Source organism: Apus apus, chromosome 23, assembly GCF_020740795.1.
Source record: "Apus apus isolate bApuApu2 chromosome 23, bApuApu2.pri.cur, whole genome shotgun sequence".
NCBI classification, from domain to species: Eukaryota; Metazoa; Chordata; class Aves; order Apodiformes; family Apodidae; genus Apus; species Apus apus.
In genome coordinates, this window is record NC_067304.1 from 2,119,104 (window position 1) to 2,139,265 (window position 20,162).

At 48.6% G+C, this 20,162-nt stretch overlaps 1 protein-coding gene across 2 annotated transcripts; it reads left to right on the plus strand.

Moving 5' to 3' along the window:
- Positions 1-11,576: 11,576 nt before the first annotated feature.
- Positions 11,577-17,722, plus strand: SRSF3 (serine and arginine rich splicing factor 3). Of its 2 annotated transcripts, none has more exons than XM_051639303.1 (6): positions 11,577-11,694; positions 12,512-12,719; positions 13,300-13,434; positions 15,705-15,743; positions 16,507-16,593; positions 16,861-17,722. In XM_051639303.1, exons 2-6 carry the CDS (start codon positions 12,514-12,516, stop codon positions 16,886-16,888), a joined length of 495 nt encoding a protein of 164 aa, XP_051495263.1. In that variant the 5' UTR covers positions 11,577-11,694; positions 12,512-12,513; the 3' UTR covers positions 16,889-17,722. The 2 variants fall into 2 exon arrangements, with proteins under 2 accessions (XP_051495263.1, XP_051495265.1); XM_051639305.1 differs by lacking the exon at positions 11,577-11,694 and adding an exon at positions 11,746-11,941.
- The last annotated feature ends 2,440 nt before the right edge of the window (positions 17,723-20,162 follow it).

Consider the following 20,162-nt stretch of genomic DNA (forward strand, 5'->3'; position numbering starts at 1 on the left):
GTGAGGGGGAGGTTGGTTTGTGAGGCGTGGGGGGTTGTTTTCTGAGGCGGAGGGGTTGGGTTTTCCCTCATCCCTCACCCGTGTGGTGCCCAGAGGGGTGAGGGGGACCCAGGTTCAGGTGCCACCGAGACGCCGCAGCCCCCCCAGGGCTGAGGAAACGGCCCCTCAGCCCCAGAGGGAACGAACCGCGTCCCCAAGGGCTGATCCACGGGGCACGACACAGATTTTCGAGAGGTGTGAGCTGCTCTGGGGCAGCTTCCCTGGGTTTCATCCCGCTCTTAAGTCTGGCACAGCCTAGAGGCAGGTTTGGGGGAGGAAGGACTCCCCCACCTCCCAGCTCAATTGTCACTTGGGCAGTATAACCCCCTTTCATCCTTGTCCTTCACCTGCTCTTCAGGAACATCTGTAATGGCTGGGTTGGCCTTGGGAATCTCCAACATGAAGCTCACAGGAAAGACATGAGGAAAAAACTGTGATTCCATACTCATCCATCTTAAGGACCCTTCCAACCCTAACTGTTCTATGAGATGCTGGCAAAAGAGGATTTTGCTCTGTTTTATTTATATTTCTACAAAAAAAAAAAAAGGCAAGTGCAATTCAGAGGGAGAAAAGGGGGTTTTATTATTGACATCAATGAGTTCTTGGGTTTAAATAGCTTAGAAATACCTTCTGCACATGCAGTTGAAGTCTTATCAGCAACAAGAGGAATTTCAGGGTTTAAATGGTGTGTCTAACACAGTCCTTACATGATGGAAACACTGAGCTATTTGTAACACACATGACAAGAGATTTAACTTCTGAAAGACTCATTTTGCAATTAAACTGGTCCTTGCTTTGCTGAGACAGAGCTGGTCAGTTTGATCCTGAAGGTGAAGAGCAAAATCTTGTGCTGCCTCTTTCAGGAAACACAGATGATCTGGTTTTCTGCTGAGGAAACCTGATGCAGTTGGAGCTGCTGGAGAGGGTTTCACATGAACAAAGACAAAGTAAGAAGTCTGGAAACTAAAGGGTAAGAAGTCTGGAAACTAAAGGCACAAAAAGGGACCCTGGAAGCTGATTCTTATCTCTTCCACCAGCAGAACTGGGGCTTTGGCTGGGAGGGTGGGGATTGCCTGGTAAAAGTTTGCTGCCCTGAAGTAACAGCTGAGAGATGAGAGGCTTAAACCATCCAAGGTGCTGGAGAAGCAGGAAAAACCAAACCTTTAGACCTAAAGTATAAGGAAAGTTGTTCCCACTACAGAATAGGGCAGAACTGCAGGCAGGTGTGGGACAGAAGAGAATGGTGTGAGGAGGTAACTGCTGCTTCAGGAGGCAAAACATGAGACTGCAAGTGAGCCTGTGAGTAGCCAGATTAATGATCCAAACTTCCTGTAGCTTGTGGGCTACAAGAGCCACCAAGAACTGCCACAGCTCTAAGGGATCAACAACAGGCAGGGAGAGATTTCTGCCCCTTGACAAGTGACCCCCTCTTGTTGTCCCTAATAACAATCTCATACTCACAGGCTCAGAGTGCAGCTCTGGAGAGAACCTGGCTCCTCAGGGGGGGCTCTGTTCAACATCTAGGAGTAGCTAATGGACCAAATGGAGAGGATTTTGGTTTTGCAGTTCACCTTGGTGCCAGAGCTTTTCCTTACCACATCACACGTGTAAAGCAATGGTTGGACTGAGCTGGGTTGAGGCTAGTGGGAAAAGTTCTGTGGCTGGGTACTCGGGTTTCTCTTGCTGCCTAGCTCTTTCATTTGAAGGAGGTCAAAAAGGTTTTGTGGGTTCCAGTTCCCCCTTGGGCTCTTCTGCAGGAAATCCAGCTGATTTAATGGGAGGAAACCCTCCTCTTTTTCCACCAGCTGCTTCAGCAGGCTCGAAGTCTGGTCTCTGCTGATGCTGTTGTAGAGATCTGAGGGGTCTTGGCTCTTCTGTGAATCCCACGGGGCATTTGAAAGTGAAATATCCCTGCTGCTGGCTGTGTGCACGCTCCCCAGAGCGTTGTGGAGCCACATCAGGCGCTTCTGCCCTTGAAATGCCCTCCCTTTGTCATGCATGAGCTGGTGCTCAGTCACTGCTCTTTTACTGCAAGGGGAAGAAAGAGTTAGTCAGGAGCCACACAGCTGGATCTAAGCTCCTGTTTCACACGTGAAGAGTTTGCATCCATCAGCCTTAGATCATAGAACTATGGACTGGTTTGGGTTGGAAGGGATCTTAAAGACCATTTGGTTCCATCCCCCTGCATGGGCAGGGACACCTCCCACCAGCCCAGGCTGCTCCAAGCCCCATCCAACCTGCCCTTCAACACTGCCAGGGATGGGGCAGCCACAGCTTCCCTGGGCAACCTGAGCCAGGCTCTCACCACCCTCACAGCAAAGAATTTCCTCCTCATCTCCAACCTCAATCTCCCTCTTCCACTTTTCATCCATCCCCCTCATCCCATCCCTCCCTGCCCTTGTCCCAAGCCCCTCCCCAACTTTCCTGGAGCCCCTTCAGGCACTGGAAGGTGCTCTAAGGTCTCCCTGGAGCCTTCTCTTCTCCAGGCTGAACACCCCAACTCTCCCAGCCTGTCTCCAGAGCAGAGCTGCTCCAGCCCTCAGATCATCTCTGTGGCTCCTCTGGACTCCAGAAGCTCCATGTGCTTCTTATGTTGGGGGCTCCAGAACTGGACACAGTTCTCCTAGTGGGGCCTCACAAGAGCTGAGTAAAGGGGGAGAATCCCCCCTGACCTGCTGCCCACCCTGCTGGTGACACAGCCCAAGACCATGAGGTGTTTCTTTAAGCTGAGGAAGGAGCACTGGTGAGGCCACTTTCATTTAACTGAAACCAGTGGTATCCATGAAATGAAAAGGTTTATTTTCTTCAGATATACCAAGATATTTTGAGCCAAATACTAACTAGGGTGGGCAGGCTAATTCTGGGATGCAAATCTTTCTGGATTTCAGGCTGTTTAGATAACAGGTAACTGCAGCTATAGGCTCCCACTGCAGATTTGGATCTGGAATTTTAGGATGTGCCCCTTCCATGGCTTGTGCTGAGCATCCTTACATGGTTTCCTGGACTGTGTTGAAAAGCACCAGCTGAAATGGGGTATAAATTACACATCTAGAAATGCAATGGCTCTAGTTTTCTACTGCATGGAGGGCAATGTAAAGAAGTGTTGTCCCAAATGTACAGAATTTCCCTTCTACCTCTGCCCTGGAGGTAGAAAACACAGCCCATTAAATCAAAGGCAAGCAGTGACAGTAGCTAACAGGGTGATATTTCTTACTTTTCAGTGTCTTGACACTTGGCAAAACAGGCAAAAAAAAGAATTGCCAAAAATGTCACCATCTGCAGAGATCTCAGGGGCAGGAACATTTTCTCTCCTCTTGAAATCTGCTCCACAAGACAAGAAGCTGACAGTGGGATCAGAAATCCTTTTTCCTCTGTTTTTTCCTTCACCTGACAAAAGGAATTGCAGCCTTTAAGCACTGGTACAAGCAGAGCATTGTGCTGTGGTTGATCATCCCAGGACCTCCCAGAACATCCAACGTGTGGATTTGTAACATGCACCAGACAAAGATGAAGAGATTTCATGGCATATTTTTCCATTTCCCTGACAGATTCCTAAAACTCTTTTTCCAAGATTCCTAAATCCCCTTTCCCACTATTGCTTCTCAATAGACTACTTCCCACTCCTGTGCCTTTGCAAGCAAAGGAGATGATGCCATTTACAACTAGCCAGGGACCTTCCTGATAAAAAGAAACTTGACAAAAAGCTCAGGATTGCTAAGAAATCTGTCACAAAACTCAAAGAGAGTCTAGGACTGGACCATGGGGATCATGTGAAAAGGTGTTCACAGCCCTGGGATTTGGACCCTTTTCCATGAGCAACACAAATGCTGACATCCAAATCTGCCCCTGCACAGGGGAGGTATTAGACTGATACAGGATTTCTTTTCTGTAAACAAGTGGATTTCTGGCTTAGGGAAGAGACAACCAGGAAATGCAATTGTGCAATTATTATTGTAATCTTAAATTATAACTGCAGTCAGTTCTGTATCTGCTCCTGGTGTTGCTCCACCTCTATCCATCCATCCTTTCAGCTCTTTAGCACCAGATCTATCACTAAAATTCCTGCATTTCTGACATTAATGACTCTGCTGTTAGGATTGGCTCCAGCCTGTCCCTTTACCTCTTCACTGCCAAATCCTACATTAACTGTTGCATCAAACAACAGAACAAAAGCTGCAGCACTTAAATTCTTCTGTAAGACCAGCAAAGGTACATCCCTGTATAATGAGGCAAGTCATTTTTGGAAGAAGTAACTTCTTTTTGTGCTGCAGCAGTTTGGGTTAACAAGAAGCTCGGCAGCTCCTCAAATGACTCTTCTTTCTGCTAATTTGAATAATAAATTGTCATTGACTGGGTAGAAAGGCAAATTGTGTCATACATTTGGTTGTAAAAATTAAGCTTGTTCTTCTTTCCTTCACTAATTTCTAATTTCCTTGGGCAATACATTCAGATTAAACTAGACATGAAAGAACAAATAGGTATTAGTTCTGATTAAAAATGCTCTGTATTAAATATATGTACACCTAAATATCCACAGGGATCTATGTCTATTTTCATGCTATGTTAGTTTTAAGTCAGGCTCATGTAGAGCTCCTGCTCATACATCATGGCTAAGCTATAGATGTATCAGTTTAAAAGCATCTCCCAATTACAAAAGCAACTTTATCTACTTACTGAGAGTCTTGTGGAGATCACAGTGAAGTTCTGACCTGCACAGATGAGTCTTCTCACCAGTCCTGTCCTGATGTTCCGGTTGCACTGACAACAAGTGCCTTTCACCTGCTTTTATACCTGCCCAGAAACAATGAAATGGTCTGGACAGCACTGTGACTAAGACCTTTCCTCTCATGTCACTGGAATGAGACAGGTCCCTGTTTCCAGTGATAATAAATCTTGATTCTAAAATGTTCTCTTCAGCCGTGACTAAGGAAACAATCACAAGTTTGTGGACAGTTCCTTATTGCTTTTCTGTCTCCCCTGTTTTGTGAGAACTTTTTATTCCCTGCAGCATCCCTGTGCCCCAAGATGATAGAAAAGGGATATTCAAACCTGTTGGTCCAGGGTTTATGAGGAAAAATGTCTCTAGTATCTCCCTCCTTTGCAGTCCTCATGGACCCAGGGATAGGACACTAATATTGTGTAGGAGGAATCTAAATCAACAGCACTTGGGAATTCTGTAATGCCAATCAGCAAAATGGGACAGTTATAGCAAATGGGAGGAGCTGCTAAATAAGATCCCACTGGATGTTAATGTTGAGTACAAATTTAATTGAACTCCACTGATGGGACAGTAAACATAAGTATTTTAAATCTTGGGAACTGGAGGGATACGGAGAGGACTTATCAGCTGCCTAAACAATAAAAATGGAAGTAATAGTTCAGGCAAAAAGCCAAATGTGGATGTGCTTTGGAAGCCCACGAGCTGATGCCCTGTGGGGTTTGATAGTCACTGCATGCTCTCTAATTTGGTTACTGGGGGTGTGGCTGCACAATGGTCTGAAACACCAGCCTGTGGAAGGGCACCAGTTTCTACCAAGTGAAAAGCAAGTGAATGTGCTTGTATTTCTCTGAGGAAAAATACCCTGAAAAGCGAATTTGTGTAGTGGGACCAGGAGCTACTGATTCACATAGACCCAGTCACCCTTTCCAGTTAAACCCAGTCTGAGGGGATTGCAGCCCCCCTGTCCAGAGGCAGACAGGCTCAGTTAGCAGTGCTCACACCTCCTCACCCAGCCTGGCATCTTCCAGGGGCAGCAAATTGCTTTTGATTTTACTCCTCGTGATGGCTTCTTTTGAGCCCCGCTATTTCAGAGCACTCAAAGAACAGTTCCTGGCTTCATTACCTGACTCCCAATTGTTGAGGAGAGTGTCACTCATTAAAGAGAACGCAGTGTAGCAGCAATTAAAGGTGACATTTGTTAAATGCTGGTTGCTCAGGGCTGTGCTTCACATCTTGGTTTCCCGGGCAGCAGTTTGTGCTGCGGTTACACTGAATTATCTGCCTGTGCCACCGAGGTTTCTTAGTTACCTCTATCCAGGACTAATAAGCACTTGCCCAAAGTCATGGCCAAAACATCTGGTCTAATTCCTCCTTGAACTTTTCCAGTCTCTATTATGTGGTGGGTTTGCATTGAGTGCAGGAACCAGCATCTCCAACAGAAGGAACATTGATGGCAGTGACTGCGGGGTGGGGAGACGGGCCCGGGGAGGATTCTGTAGGGGCTGAACAGCATCACCAGGGCTACACTGCCAGCAGGTACTGCTTTCTGCCCAAGGAGTTAGAAAAAGTCAAAATAAGCCTGGAGGTGACTTTGGAACATCTGGAGAGGTGGATGTGAGGGTGGACTGCAGCAAAGTGTCCTCTCACTCCCTGCCCTTGTCCCAAGCCCCTCCCCAGCTTTCCTGGAGCCCCTTCAGGCACTGGAAGGTGCTCTAAGGTCTCCCTGGAGCCTTCTCTTCTCCAGGCTGAACACCCCAACTCTCCCAGCCTGGCTCCAGAGCAGAGCTGCTCCAGCCCTTGGATCATCTCCATGGCCTCCTCTGGACTCTCTCCAGGAGCTCCATGTCCTTCTTCTGTTGAGGGCTCCAGAACTGGACACAGTTCTCCAGCTGGGGTCTCATGAGAGCCAAGTAGAGGGAGAGAATCCCCCCACGACCTGCTGGCCACGCTGCTGGTGATGTGGTCCAGGACACGGTGGTGAGACCCTGGCCCAGGTTGCCCAGGGAAGCTGTGGCTGCCCCATCCCTGGCAGTGTTGAAGGGCAGGTTGGATGGGGCTTGGAGCAACCTGGGCTGGTGGGAGGTGTCCCTGCCCATGCAGGGGGTTGGATCTGGATGATCTTGAAGGTCCCTTCCAACCCAAACCATCCCATGACTATGAGAAGCATCCAGCACAACGACTGGCACTAACAGTGCAGCAGGGAAGAGATGCTTGCAGGGATTGATCCCTGTAGTTTGCAGTGTTTCTAAAGGAAGTATAAAATGTCTTGGTTGCACAGCTTATACCACAGTAGTTCATGTTTCTAACTACAATGAGAATGCTGCTAATTTCACAAGGATAACTTGTAGGAGCAGCACTACCAGGTGATACTTTCAGCTGGTCTGGATTAATCTCTGCAAGAGGCCTCTCCAGAGTGGAGCTGAATGAAAGCCCATTTTGCCAGGGAGGTAACCAGCAAACGCAGCTGACCAGAGCTTGGTAACCTCGGGGTCTCCCTCCAGAGCACACTTGGAGCCATCAAAGGTTTTAGCCTCGGCTTCAAAAGCCTTCTCTCCCTCCCTCCAGCTTTTCCTGGCCCCAAGGCCTGACTTCATTCGCGGGTGTCTGTGCTCTTCAATCACCTTTTTCAGCAGGAGCCTTTGAGCGAGCAGGGCTGTGCAAATTAAGGTTTCCCAGTGAGTGAGTCTTTTGTTTTGCTTCCCAGTCCTCTCCCCAGGGAGCCAGGTGGGGGAGGAAGGGAATATGGCTCCTGCAGAGCATGAAAGAAAAAGGAAAGAGAAAGCCTGGGGGCCCAGTTGAGGGGGAAGAAGGAACAGGGGGGGAAGGGAACAGAAAGAAAATGTGCAAATATCATGGTTTGGGCAAGGGGGATCTTCTTGCCTGGGATTTGGAAAGTTAATTGGACAAAGACTGCACAGCATCAAAGGGATCCTCTATCTGTAGGGAGATGGACAGACAGAGCTGATGAATTTTTTCCACATGCTGTCCTCTCTTAACCAGCAGTAACAGAAGGGAGGGCTCCAGAAGGCTTCGTGCTTCTCTTAATGTAAAACTTACTTCTTTATTATTATAATTTGAGGGTTTTTTTCCTCCTGACTGCTCTTGGCCTAACAGGCTAAAATTCGTCTGAGCTGTGCTGTGTGGAAAGCGAGACACCGCCCTGCTGAGAGGAAACTGTTTGACCACACTTGGATGGTAAATATAGTTCCCCTGAGCAGCTGCTGGTGCAGCAGCTGCTCATGAAGGGCTGCTCGCCCTTCCCGGCCTCCCTCATTCAGAGGTCAGAGGAAATGACAACTCTGAGGCCACGGAGTGTTTTGCAGCCCCCTTCCCATCTCCCTTGGCACTTCGGGGGCCATCACCAGCCCTGGGAGGAGGGAGCCAGAAGTTGCACCCTCCCCGGTAACCACTGGAAGGAGATGAAATTCAGCTCCTTAGAGAGCAGGCTCCAGGCTTCCCCAAGGCTTGGGAGCTGATCACTTTTCTGGGTCACCTTCTTGCTGGGGGGACAGTCCTGTGCAGCCCAGAGAGGGCTTTGTGGGGTAGGATCCAGGGCCAGCATCGGGACTGCATGGCCACTGTTAAACCCTGGTCCCTAATCTACCCCTTCCTGCATCATCCCAGAGACAGTTCCCATTTTCCAGAGAATTAAAATCGAGTTGAGCAGCAGTGGGTCAGGCTGCCTGTTTTAATTTTCCATCCACTGATTTCCAGCCAGATGTAGAGGAATGTCTGAGACTCCCAGTTCTATCCGAACACAGTGGGGTGTGTCCTGTCCTGCAAAACCTGCCCTGGAGCCAAGTCTGGGGCTGATTCTTCCCGAAATAATCTCCGGATGGAGTATTTTCCGTGTGTGAAACAAATCCAGGTGAAGCTGACAGCTCTCCACTCCCTTCTGCTGCTTCTCTAACACCCACTGGGGCTCTCCCAGCTTCTCCCTGGTTCGGCAGGGCTGCGGGGTCCCAGGAGAAGTTTGCAGAGCACCTGGACTGAGCAAAAAAAAAATAATTAAAAGGAGGTTCCTCCAGGGTTGAGGGGGCTGCCTGCCCGGGAAGGAGCTCTCTGGGGTCTGCCCCAGCGAGAGGAAGAAGATGCCACCATCTGGTGCCCACACCTCGGGGTGGCTGGGCCGGGGGACAAGGTGGGGACCCCAGCTCAGGGGCACCCCTAAATCCTGCCCCAGAAGTAGGGCAGCCCTGAGTTTACCCAGGAGTCAGGTATCTTGTCCCCAGAACAGAGGGCTTTCTGGTGAGGTTGCCCAGTCTGGGGGACCAGGAAGGTGTTTCTGAAAGGACCAAATTGGCCAGTTTGTCTGGGTTTCCTGTTTCTTTAGGGGCATGCTGTGTCCCTGCACTGGATGCTCTCTGTGCCTTAGTTTAGGTCTATATTGTGTAAATTATACCCTGTTGTTTCCCTTTACCTGAGGTCTGAGGTGCAGCTAAAACCTTTCACAGTGTAAATATGTTTTTTAAAAGTGAGGGAAGAAGGAACAGGGACTTGAACCCAGTCAAGAAAGAGCTTAGACAAGCTGGTTGCAACGTATCTAAAGATCAGACAAGTGTAAGTCACTTTCTTTTGAAAACAGCCTTCATCAGGGTTAGTCTGTTGGCAGGATGTGAAAATGGGGAGAATCCACATGAACTTGACAAGCCACGAGCTGAGATGTGGCAACGTCCAGCCAGGTTTTTATTCTGAAGTAAAGGCTTGTCCCCTCAGACCAGTTCCTGTTGTGTAATGGCAGTTCCTACCAAAGGACCTTCCTGTGGGTAGAATCATGCCACTAAAGAAATTTTTTTTATAATTTCCACTTTTGCTTGAGGAACAACTCGAAGAGATGCTATTGCTGGTAGAAGTGTCCTTCAACATTGTCTATTTTATGAAGCATCTGTTCAGTTTCACTCAGGTGGATGTGTTTTTTTCCAAATCATAATAGTTAGAATATCTTCATTTATATCTCAGAAACAACGATGGCAGCTTGAATAGAAGATCTTCATGTTGGTGTGGTCATGGATTCTGGTCCATATGTTAACTGTGACCCACTGTTACGTGCAGGCATGAGGTGCCCTTTCAATCTCTTCTCATCCCAGCTGTTTCAAGTAGAAATCATAGAATCATGGGATGGTTTGGGTTGGAAGGGACCTTAAAGATCATTGAGTTCCAACCCCCTGCATGGGCAGGGACACCTCCCACTAGATCTGCTCTTGTTTGTAAGGTCAGTTTTCTCTCCTTCCTTTTAAAGATCTGTCAATGTTCTGTACATCTCATAAATGTTGGGCAGCAATGGCATTTTCTCACAGAGAAAGCCGGAGAGTTACAACCAAGATTTTTTTTCAAACACCATCTGGTCAACTTGGGCTAAGGAAGAAAGTAACCTAACACTGTGTAGCTCTCTTATGTACGTAGGTGCCCATCTATAGTGACACTCAGCTGGTTTCAGGGGATCATCTTTTGCAGGACAATCGAAACGCTGACTCTGAAGGGTCTGAGGTGCTGGGTGGTTGTGTTGGGGCGTCCTCAAACCTGCTGCTGTGGGTTTGGGGCTGAAGAGAGTTGCCTGTTCTGACCTCTCTGCCTTTCGTCACGGTGACGTGTCACCTGGAATGTCTTCGCAGCGCCAAAAAAACCAACTGAAGACGGAGCATGTTTGGAGGATGTGCTTTTTATGTGTCAGAAGGGCATCACAGAATCATGGAATGGTTTGGGTTGAAAGGGACCTCAAGATCATTTAGTTCCAACCCCCCGCAGACCGGGTTGCTCCAAGCCCTCATTTAACTCACGTTGAAGCCCATTTTGTAGTTCCTAGCTAAAAAAAATAAGAGTTTAGCACATCGACTCCACTAACAATGCCCTCCGTCACTGAAAATAACTCGGTTTGAACCCTCTCGTTTTGAGTGCCCAGGCGTAAAAGTTACCAAAAACTTGTGGTTTCACACCAGTTTGCTCAACGCTTTTATTGGAAGCCGCCGTCCACGGGGAGAAGCAGCTGTTAGCGATTCAAAAATGTTCGTACGTGTAAAACTTTCACGAAGAGGGGATGATAGAAAAAACGTGGCCTGAACGTATCCCAAGCGGGGCAGAGAGACTGAAGAAAAGAAAGCTTATTTTTCTTTTTTTAGCCGGCAAAACAGCCTCCCTGGGGGGGTGTGGCCGTTGCCTGACTGGAGATTGTCAGGGATCTGGAGTCTCCCCAGGATGTTTAGGGGGTAAAAGTGGAAATACCGGGGGGGAAGGAGAAAAGGAGACTGAGGGGCGACCTCATCAATGTTTACAAATACGTAAAGGGTGAGTGTCAAGAAGATGGAGTTAAGCTTTTTTCAGTGGTGACCAGTGATAGGACAAGGAGTCATGGATACAAATTGGAGCATAGGAGGTTTAAGGTGAATATCAGATATTTTTTTTTTACTGTGAGAGCGACAGAGCCCTGGGCCAGGCTGCCCAGAGAGGCTGTGGAGTCTCCTTCTCTGGAGACATTCCAACCCCCCTGGACACGTTCCTGTGGGATGTGCTCTGGGTGCCCCTGCTCTGGCAGGGGGGTTGGACTGGGTGGTCTTTCGAGGTCCCTTCCAGCCCCTAGGATTCTATGATTCTATGATTCTATGATTCAATGATTCTACAAGAGCCCGGGAAAGGCCGGGACGGCGGAGCCGCCGCCGCCGCGTTCCCGCCCTCGGCGCTGAGGAGAAGCGCGCGCGCGGAAGGGGGGGGCGGGACGCGAGACGCGGCGAGCTGTCAATCACCGAAACGGCGCCCTCCGATTCGCTGCCGGGCGGTGTCACGTGGGGGCGGGGCTGCCCGGATATAAGGTCGGGCGGGGGAGGCCCCCGCCGCCATTTTGTCCGGTGAAGAAAAGCGGAGCGGGAGTCTCGTAGAGGGGTCGAGTCGGCCAAGGAGCTTAGCGCGGGCCTCCAGCGCGCGCCCTCCCTTCTTTAGCAGCGGTGAGGATCGTCGCCTCGGACGGCGCGGGGGGGAGGCGGCGCCCGCGGTCTCGGTGCCCGGAAGGGGCGGATAGAAGCGGCGGGGCCCGGCGGCGGCAAACAAAGAGCGGCCGCCATTTTGTAAAGCTGGGCCGCGGGCGGTGGCTGCCGCAGCGCTGAGGAGAGCCGGGCGGGGAGAAGGCGGGTAGGCCGCGGATTGCCTCGAGAAGCCAGCTCGCCCGTTTTTCTCCGTGGCCAGCGAGGCGAGGTGCGGCTGAGCCGGGAGGTGCCGGGGCGGGGGGGGGGGGGTTGTGTGCCGCCTTTCCCCGCCTGCTCCGGGGGAGCGCTGGTTTCTCACGCAGCCCTGAGGAGACGCTCTAGAGGGATTCCTGGAGCGCTGCCAGCGTGGCCTCTGCCGATGATGGCGCTGCTTCCTCCCCCGGCCTGTGCAGCTTCTCCCGCATCCCGGCTCCGGGAACAATGGAGCTCTTCTCCCGCTCAGCGCTCCCCCTGCAGGCCCGGCCGCCGCTGGGACCGAGGGGCAGGCAGGAGGGACGCAGAGGAACACTTCCCTGCAAAGTTGGGAGCCTTAAAAGTAAACGAATTTCCCTGAAGTGGTGAATTTTAATCACAAATACGCTCTAGCAGCTAGGTTTTGTGTTGGATTTAAACACGGTCCCTGCCCCTTCCACACAGGCTTACATTTATATAATGTGAGAACATACCGCTGTTGAAGCTTCTGCAAAACGCAACCAACAGAATTATTTACCTTGTAGGCGAATAGACAACTTGCTGTGTGTTAAATATATGTGAGCTTTTTTTTTTTTCCCTGTCCTAGCAATGCATCGTGACTCTTGTCCTCTGGACTGCAAGGTTTACGTGGGTAACCTTGGAAACAATGGCAACAAAACTGAGTTAGAGCGAGCTTTTGGCTACTATGGACCACTGCGCAGTGTATGGGTGGCAAGAAATCCTCCTGGTTTTGCCTTTGTGGAATTTGAAGATCCACGAGATGCAGCTGATGCAGTCAGAGAACTAGATGGAAGGTAAAATGAGATCCCTGCCTCTTGACTTGCCTGGTGAAAGTAAGAGAAATCGTGGGTAGTGGGGCAGTTGAATTTGGAAATCTTCAACTGCTAAACCAGGGGCTTGACACAGTAGTTGTGCAGTATTTCTTTGTAGGGTGGTGTAAGGTTGGTCTTGAGAGCAGGGATAGCACTGGGACAGTTAATTTTTGTGTTGGAGTTGGGCTGCCAAGTGCCGAGATGACTCTCACCTCCTGGTGTGTGTGTTATGTTCTCGATGGTGCTTCTATAAAGAGGCAAAACTGATCAGGGAGACCCCGTGGTTCCTTCTCTGCCTGCTTTAATAGCCTGACAAGCCTTCAGAAGTGGCCAAACCTTTTGGCTGTCACCTTTGAGTCTGCTTTTTTAGGCCAAATCCTGTTTATGTGTAAATGTGGAATGTGTTTCCCCTCGTTCTCAATCCCCTCTCTTGGGCGCTGCACTAGGTGGTCTCCAGAGAGAGACCCCTTCCAACTCTTGACGATTCAGTGATCCCACGAGTTTTCTCCTGTAGGCAGCCATGTCCCTGGAAAGGCTAACTGAGGTCCGTCTCTTTTCCCAGAACTCTCTGTGGGTGTCGTGTCAGAGTGGAGCTCTCCAATGGGGAGAAGAGGAGTCGGAACCGTGGTCCCCCTCCATCCTGGGGCAGACGTCCTCGAGATGACTATCGCAGGAGAAGTCCTCCTCCTCGCCGCAGGTACCCTGGGGCTAAGTACCCTCCTAGAGCTCTTGGCACTGTTACCACTTAGCATCCTAGAAGCAGGCTTTTTTTTAAAAGCATGTTGATGGATAACGTTCATCTGTCTGAGCACAATTTGGAGATGGTAAATGCTAAAAAAAACAACCAACCAAAAAAAAAACAAACCCCAACCTAAACCCCACAAAATCAAGGTGAACTTAAGTTGTGTTGAATGTTGGCTTTGGTCCTTAGGTCACTGTGCAAGTTGGTAGTCAGTGCCCTCTATCCTGAACTTACTCTCCTTCCTCCTAAAAATCTGCTCATCTTCTAGTCACACTTTCTTCCCCATACCTCAACTTAGGCTGTTCCTTTCCTGTATTCCATAATGGCAAAACATGACATACAGCAGCTTAGCATTTCCATGCAGATGTGTTGCTCCGCTTTGTTTGCACAATTTAAATACTTCCCAAGCAGGCAGCTGTTGAATGATAAATACTTGAAGGAACAGTTGCTTTGTAAACATCTAGAATCTTGACACTCTGGTGGTAGGCTGGAATTTAAAAGCATCGTGTGACAATCCTGTCACCTGAAGTTTGCAAACCCAGCCCTAAAATGTAGCAGGATTTTTGGTAACTGGCAGGTTCTTGGACCCAGACTAGGTGTAAGTCTGCAGCGTGGTTTTTGCAGGACTGAATTCACCTGTTGCAGGTGAGTGAAGTCCTCCCAGGTCAGGGGTTGGAGCTTACCCTTTTGCTGTTGAAAAAAAAAAAAAGAAATAACACAGTAGGAGTATTTGTTAGCTAATAGACGGTTGTACTGATGGCTTGTTTTTTTTGTTTTTTTGTTTTTTTCATTTTTTTTATGCTTTTTTGGTCCATCTATTAATAAAAATGAACCCGTTACAGAGTCACCATCATGTCTCTTCTCACCACCCTCTGAGTCTGCATTAGCCAACTAAGCCCTTTCGGCGTCATGTGACCAGCGCGCCCCACGCAGCTTGGCTGGTGTCGTTTCACATGACCCAGGCATGGCCAGTCGTCAGGTTGCACCGCCCTTTGGGTTCCCGAGCATGCTGTTTTCTCTCAGCCTTCTCTCCAACCTTAACCAAATCGGCAGCAGCCACCTCGACCGCCCACACATTCCCGGCCAATCAGCTCAGCTGTTTATTTACCAAATGTCTTCACAACAACTACAGCAGCAGCCTTCGGCTAACAAAAAAGCAGGAAAAATCCACAACACCCCCTTCGCCAACCAACTAAATACAACGCAACATCTGGCAAAACCTTTTCAGCAAATTCTTCTTGGCAGTCAGTCCGGCAGCCTCACCTCACCATTTCTAGCTTGTTGAAACCAAAAACTAGTAAGTTTTTCCTGCTTATACAGTTTACTGCTGGTTAAAATAAGGAGTAAGCGGCTTATAAGTAATTACTTTTCTCAATCAAAGGCTGGCTGTGCATAATTGAGTGGTAACGTACATATGTTGCTTGAGAAAACTTTTAAGGGTGATACGGAAGCTCTTACACTGTGAATAACTTAAAAAAACCCAGTATATTTGCATGTGAGATGCCAAACTAAAGAATTTTTTTTTAATACAGCTCTAACAAATGTAGCTTTTCCTTGCCAGAAAAGTCCTATCACCTTTAAATGGTTTTACTAACAGTTTTCAAAACTTAAAAACAATGACTTTTTTTGGGATGAACTGGGCCAAGCTAAGGTTATTTTTAAGTTTTTGATTAAAGAAAGTAGTCTAAACACACTCTATGGCATTAAAAATGACAAATCACAAAAATGCAGTTCTAATGTAGCACTTAATGGCATTAGCAGTATTGACACTGAGCGCATTTTTCACTTTTTTTTTCCCACTTTGGTATCTCTTATGTCTTGTCATGGACCTTTTTGGCTTGCATGGGTTCCAAAACCATTTGGTCTGTGCTATTTTTTTATTTTTTTTATTTTTGGAACCACTTGTGGGACTTTGGTGTGGTGTTCTGGGCAGTGTATTTAGTTGAAATGGAAACTGTTGCATTGGACAACTCTGCTGTGAAGCATTCTTAGTTAAAGTGAATTCGTGGTTGGAAAACGTGCTGTTCACACTGAGCTTTTTGGTTTTGTTTTGGTTTGGTTTTTTTTTGCCTAATCTTTCCATGCCTTTTACTGGATGATGGATGCCAGTTATTCTTGGCACTTTCTCTGGGCCCAACAGTGAGTTTGACAAGTTGGGAAATGCCTCACCCCGTTAATGCTGAAAGATTTGATCAAAAACCTCACATTCCTTTTTCTGGTTCTAGATCACCACGAAGGAGAAGCTTCTCTCGCAGCCGCAGCAGGTAAGCACCAGCTGCTTGTGTCTAGGAGGTTTAAAAATAAGGAAAACAGATTAATTTTTGGTCTGTCTGCATTCATACACTCCAGGGCAGGCTTTGTCATTTGATCAAAGGGAGGAAAGGGGTTTGCTCCTGCTATATTGCTTGTTTGGAGTTACTTGCACAGCTAAGAGAGATCCCAGGGTTATCAGTTAAAGAAAATCAAGAATGGAAGTAATTGGTGTCTCTGTCCTGCAGCTGTCTGAGCTTTCTGCCAGTGTTTCACAGAGTTTCTGTGGTCATGTGCTGCTCTCCTCAGCTACTGTGAGCCACAAGTAGAGATGATAAATACACTGTATATTCTGTCACATACTGCAGAGTGTGAGGTGGCAAAGACGGGACAATGTTGCACAGTCCTGTGTTAGGGTCTTGTGAGCTTCCAGAGTTCACAAGAGATCTTTAAGCCCTTGTTACTGCACGGGTGTGCCTGTATGTGGATGTGCTGTGTCAGCTGAGGCACTGTCACTTGCAGTCTGACTGAACAGATTGAGACTGTTGCAAAGGGATGGATGGATTTACAATACAACTTAAGCTGTGTTGTGTGGCTCAAGCTGATTATTCTCACCTGAAGGAAAGGCTAATACCATCATCTTTTAACAGGTTTCCCCTGGTTGAATAGCTAAAAACCTTACCTTCTTGAAGGGAAGCTCTTCAGATAGCCTCATTAACCTAATTAGTTCAGCTTTGCTCTGATGCTGTAATCATCTTGCTCTGTAATCTTTAACAGGTCCCTCTCCAGAGACAGAAGAAGAGAGAGGTCACTGTCACGGGAGAGGAATCACAAGCCTTCTCGTTCCTTTTCCAGGTCTCGCAGGTAGGATGGGGCTTAAAATGGTTTGTGCATTTTGGGTACATCAGGAAAAATGGTTTCCATGCCTTGGAAATACTGAAATAGGTTGTGGTGGTGAATCATCTCAAATGTCTTGGGAGCTTCTTCATTTCCTTGAGGAATTAAATACTCAGTTTGATTCAATGAACAGTGTTTTAAATGCTTAAAAGTCACGTACTGAGTTGAGCTGGGGGGACTGAGGTGAAATTTGCTCTTGGCACCTGGAAACTTAACATGTCTTTTCTTCTTCAGTCGCTCCAGGTCAAATGAGAGGAAATAGGACTGTGAGCAGGAGCTGTGTACAGGAAGTCATTAGATCTGATGACAGGAGGAGTATGTACAGAACATCATTTTGTTTTGAAACTTCATAAAGCTTGGTGCATTTTTAAAATGTTTTAGCTGTTGAACTTGCTTTGTTCCTTGTATCTTGTAACAGGTGGCAAATGTAAAGATGTGAATCTGTATATGGTTCTGAGCAGATCATATGATTTGTAATATTAATCACTTTACAATGTACCATCATACATCATTTGTTGTTTGTGTTGAGTGACAAGCAGTTTGTCTTGCATAGAAGAATGCTTCTGGCCTTGGCTGCTGGGGTGTGTTTTGCTGGGATTCAGCTTTAGGAAGGAGGGGTGCAATGAAGCTGTGTTCATTGCAGAGCGTGGCTGTGAGCAGGTTTGTCTGTGCAGAACAAGACGCAGGTGCTTCCCAGTGCAGTTCTTGGAACAGTCAGGAACGTCGAGCCAGTGGGGTGTGAAGGGAAGGACTGAGCTGCAGTTTTGCCCAGAGCTCCAGTTCTGACTTCCATTCCCTGGAACTGAGCTACTTTATATTATGTGAAATATAAATTTTTAGCTGTAGCGTCAGTTAATTTTGTACTTCATGTGACTAGAGTACTTCCTACATAGATGATTGTTGGATCAACCATCTATTCCAGAACCTCTGAACAGACCAAATACACAGCAGAACTGACAACTGGAGTGGATGTGTTGAGTGTGTAATGGTACATTGTAAAAGTTATGAATTAAACATTTCTTTACTGTACAAGAATTTTCATGTCACTTGTAAAATGTCTTTTGTGAGATCCTTGGGATTAAAGTTTTGGTTACAACCTGTTGTTCAGTATTTAACTGGAGTACCTGCTGGGTACCTTGGCACTGCAGAACGTGTGCTTGGGGCTTGTGGTTCAGCTTGGGTCAAGTTAAATGTGCTCTGCAGGACAGGGTAAGGTGACAGTGTGACACACCTATGGACTGTCCAGATGCTGGAGGTCACTGCCTGTGACTTGGTACCATTCCATGCCCAGGGCCATCCCCCTCCTCACTGCAGGGCCTGGTTCTGTCCCTGCCATCAAATCCCTGCCCTACACAGGCAGCCTGGGTGAGCTCAGTGGGTGGTACTGGCTTGACTTCTAAGGGTGAGCTCTGTAGTGCTTGCTGAGGAAAGCTGGAGAGATTGAGGGGTTCCCAATGTTTGCAGCCCAGATGTGGGTTGGAAACATTAAAGGTTTTCCCTGGAGTGTAAAGCCATGCTGTGGTGTGAGTGGAGCTCCCAAGCTGCTGCAGGGCTCCTTCCTGTATCCAAGAGCAGATGAGCTACAGCAGGTTGCATTGTGTATTTAGATTAAATCAACTAAGCTGAACAGTCTTGTAGTTTGATTTCCTTCACTTGTGGTGTCTGGGCTGGAGCAAGACTGGCAAAGCTGTCATGGAAAGACATCCTGCTTTACAGGCAGCCTGAAAAGAGGACATGAACAGTGGCTGGATCAGAGGTGTTGCTGCCTTGGCTGCCGAGCTGTACTGTCTTCATGTATTTTTTTAACTACTGGGCACTGCTGCCCAGGACTTCAGCAGCTCCTGGCCTGGGCTGTGAGCATAACCAGCCTCTTGGGAGAGCTGTATGGGGCACACAGCCCTTCTGGGAGTTTAGCAGCTACAGCCACTCCCTCTCCTGGTGGATGTACTTGGCTGGGATGATGGACACCACTGCGCCGGCTGCTGCTCGGGGGGAGTCAGCCTGTGGTCCTTGGCGTGGAGCTGGGAGGTTCAGTCCTGTCCGTGGGCTCTTCCCGGAAAGCAGCCTGTCTGCAGCAGCCGGGGCGTGGTCGTTGCTGGCAGTGGCTGCCGGCGCGGTGACCGCCACCGTGCATTGTCACAGCTCCCCAGCAGGGGTCGGGGTGGCCTTGCCGGCCTTACCGGTTCCCGTCCTGCTCATTCCCAGTCAGGTTTGGGCTCAAAATACTGCCAGATTCTTCCGGGGATGTTTGTGTTCCATGAAGGCAGCCCAGGGCTGAGGTGACACCGTGTGTTCCGCGCAGCCACGTTCCCTTTTTTACTGTGATCTGGTGGGGTTTGGGTTGTAGGCAGGACTGCAGTTCTGGTTGCCTGGGGACCAGCCTCTCCACTGGCACCTCAGTTCCTCTTGTGGTTCCACAGTGGGGGACAAGTAGCCTGCAGGAGTTCCAAGTACTGAGGGAAAGGAGGGAAAGAAACCTGAAGTGCTAGAGGTGGTGTGCTGGAAGGGGGTGGACTGGAAGATCTCCAGAGGTCCCATCCAACCCCTGCCATTCTGTGAAGCAGGCTGTGGTTTTTGTGCTCAAAGGAGTCTGCAGAACTGGGAATAAGTTTCTGGGTTTCTGACTTTGTGGTGTAGTCGGTGGAATGAAGAAGTTGTCTGGATCAGAACTGCTGCTTCACTGCAGACTGCTGGGTTTACATCATGAGGTGAGGTTTTGATGGGGAACAAAGTTAGGAACCTGTAGTGAAGGATGGGAAATGTGCAACTACTGACTGAGCAGCCCTTCTCCCAGGGTATAATTAGCAGTGTTATTTTTAATGCAGCAACACATTCATGGCTTTCAGGCTTCCAGCTTGCTCCTGCCAGTGGGTGACCAGCCTGGGAGCCCAGCTGACAAGGTAGAGCCTTGTAGCTGGTGTTGAAAAAGTCTACTCTGAAATTAAAACCACCAGGAAGTGTTTGCATGGACCCTCTTAAAGCTGGGAGCATCCTTCACCTCTCCCTAAAGATTCTTAAAGCAGGAAGAGCTGCTGAGCAACCTGTTGTGGCCTGATGGGGACAGAGGGACGCCAGCCAGCAGGTCCTGTGGCAGAGCCAGGTGGCTCACACCCTGTCCTCAGTGACAGCCCTGACCCCAAGAGTCCCAGCTGATGGGACTTTCTGCTGGCTGCTACTTCCTCATTGTTGCAGGGCTGGGTTTATGGTGCTCACACGTTCAGCTGCCTTTCCCTTTTGGGGATGGGTTTGGCTGCACCGGGTGTTTGCCCAGCAGAAGCAGCCTGAGGGCAACAGCACCCGAGGTCCTCAGACACCCACTGCAGCAGCGTCACACACCAGTTAGATGACTGACATAACTACCCTCTTCCTGTGTGGTTTGTTCTTTTCTCACACTCCCCCTGGGGACAGCATTGTGTGCAAATGGGTTTGTGAAGAATGGCTGGGTTTTTTCTTCTTTTTATGTACATGCTGCTCTTTGGCAGAGACCATCACTTGAAGAATGTAACTCCTACTTGGAGAGGTGAAATACGTTCTTT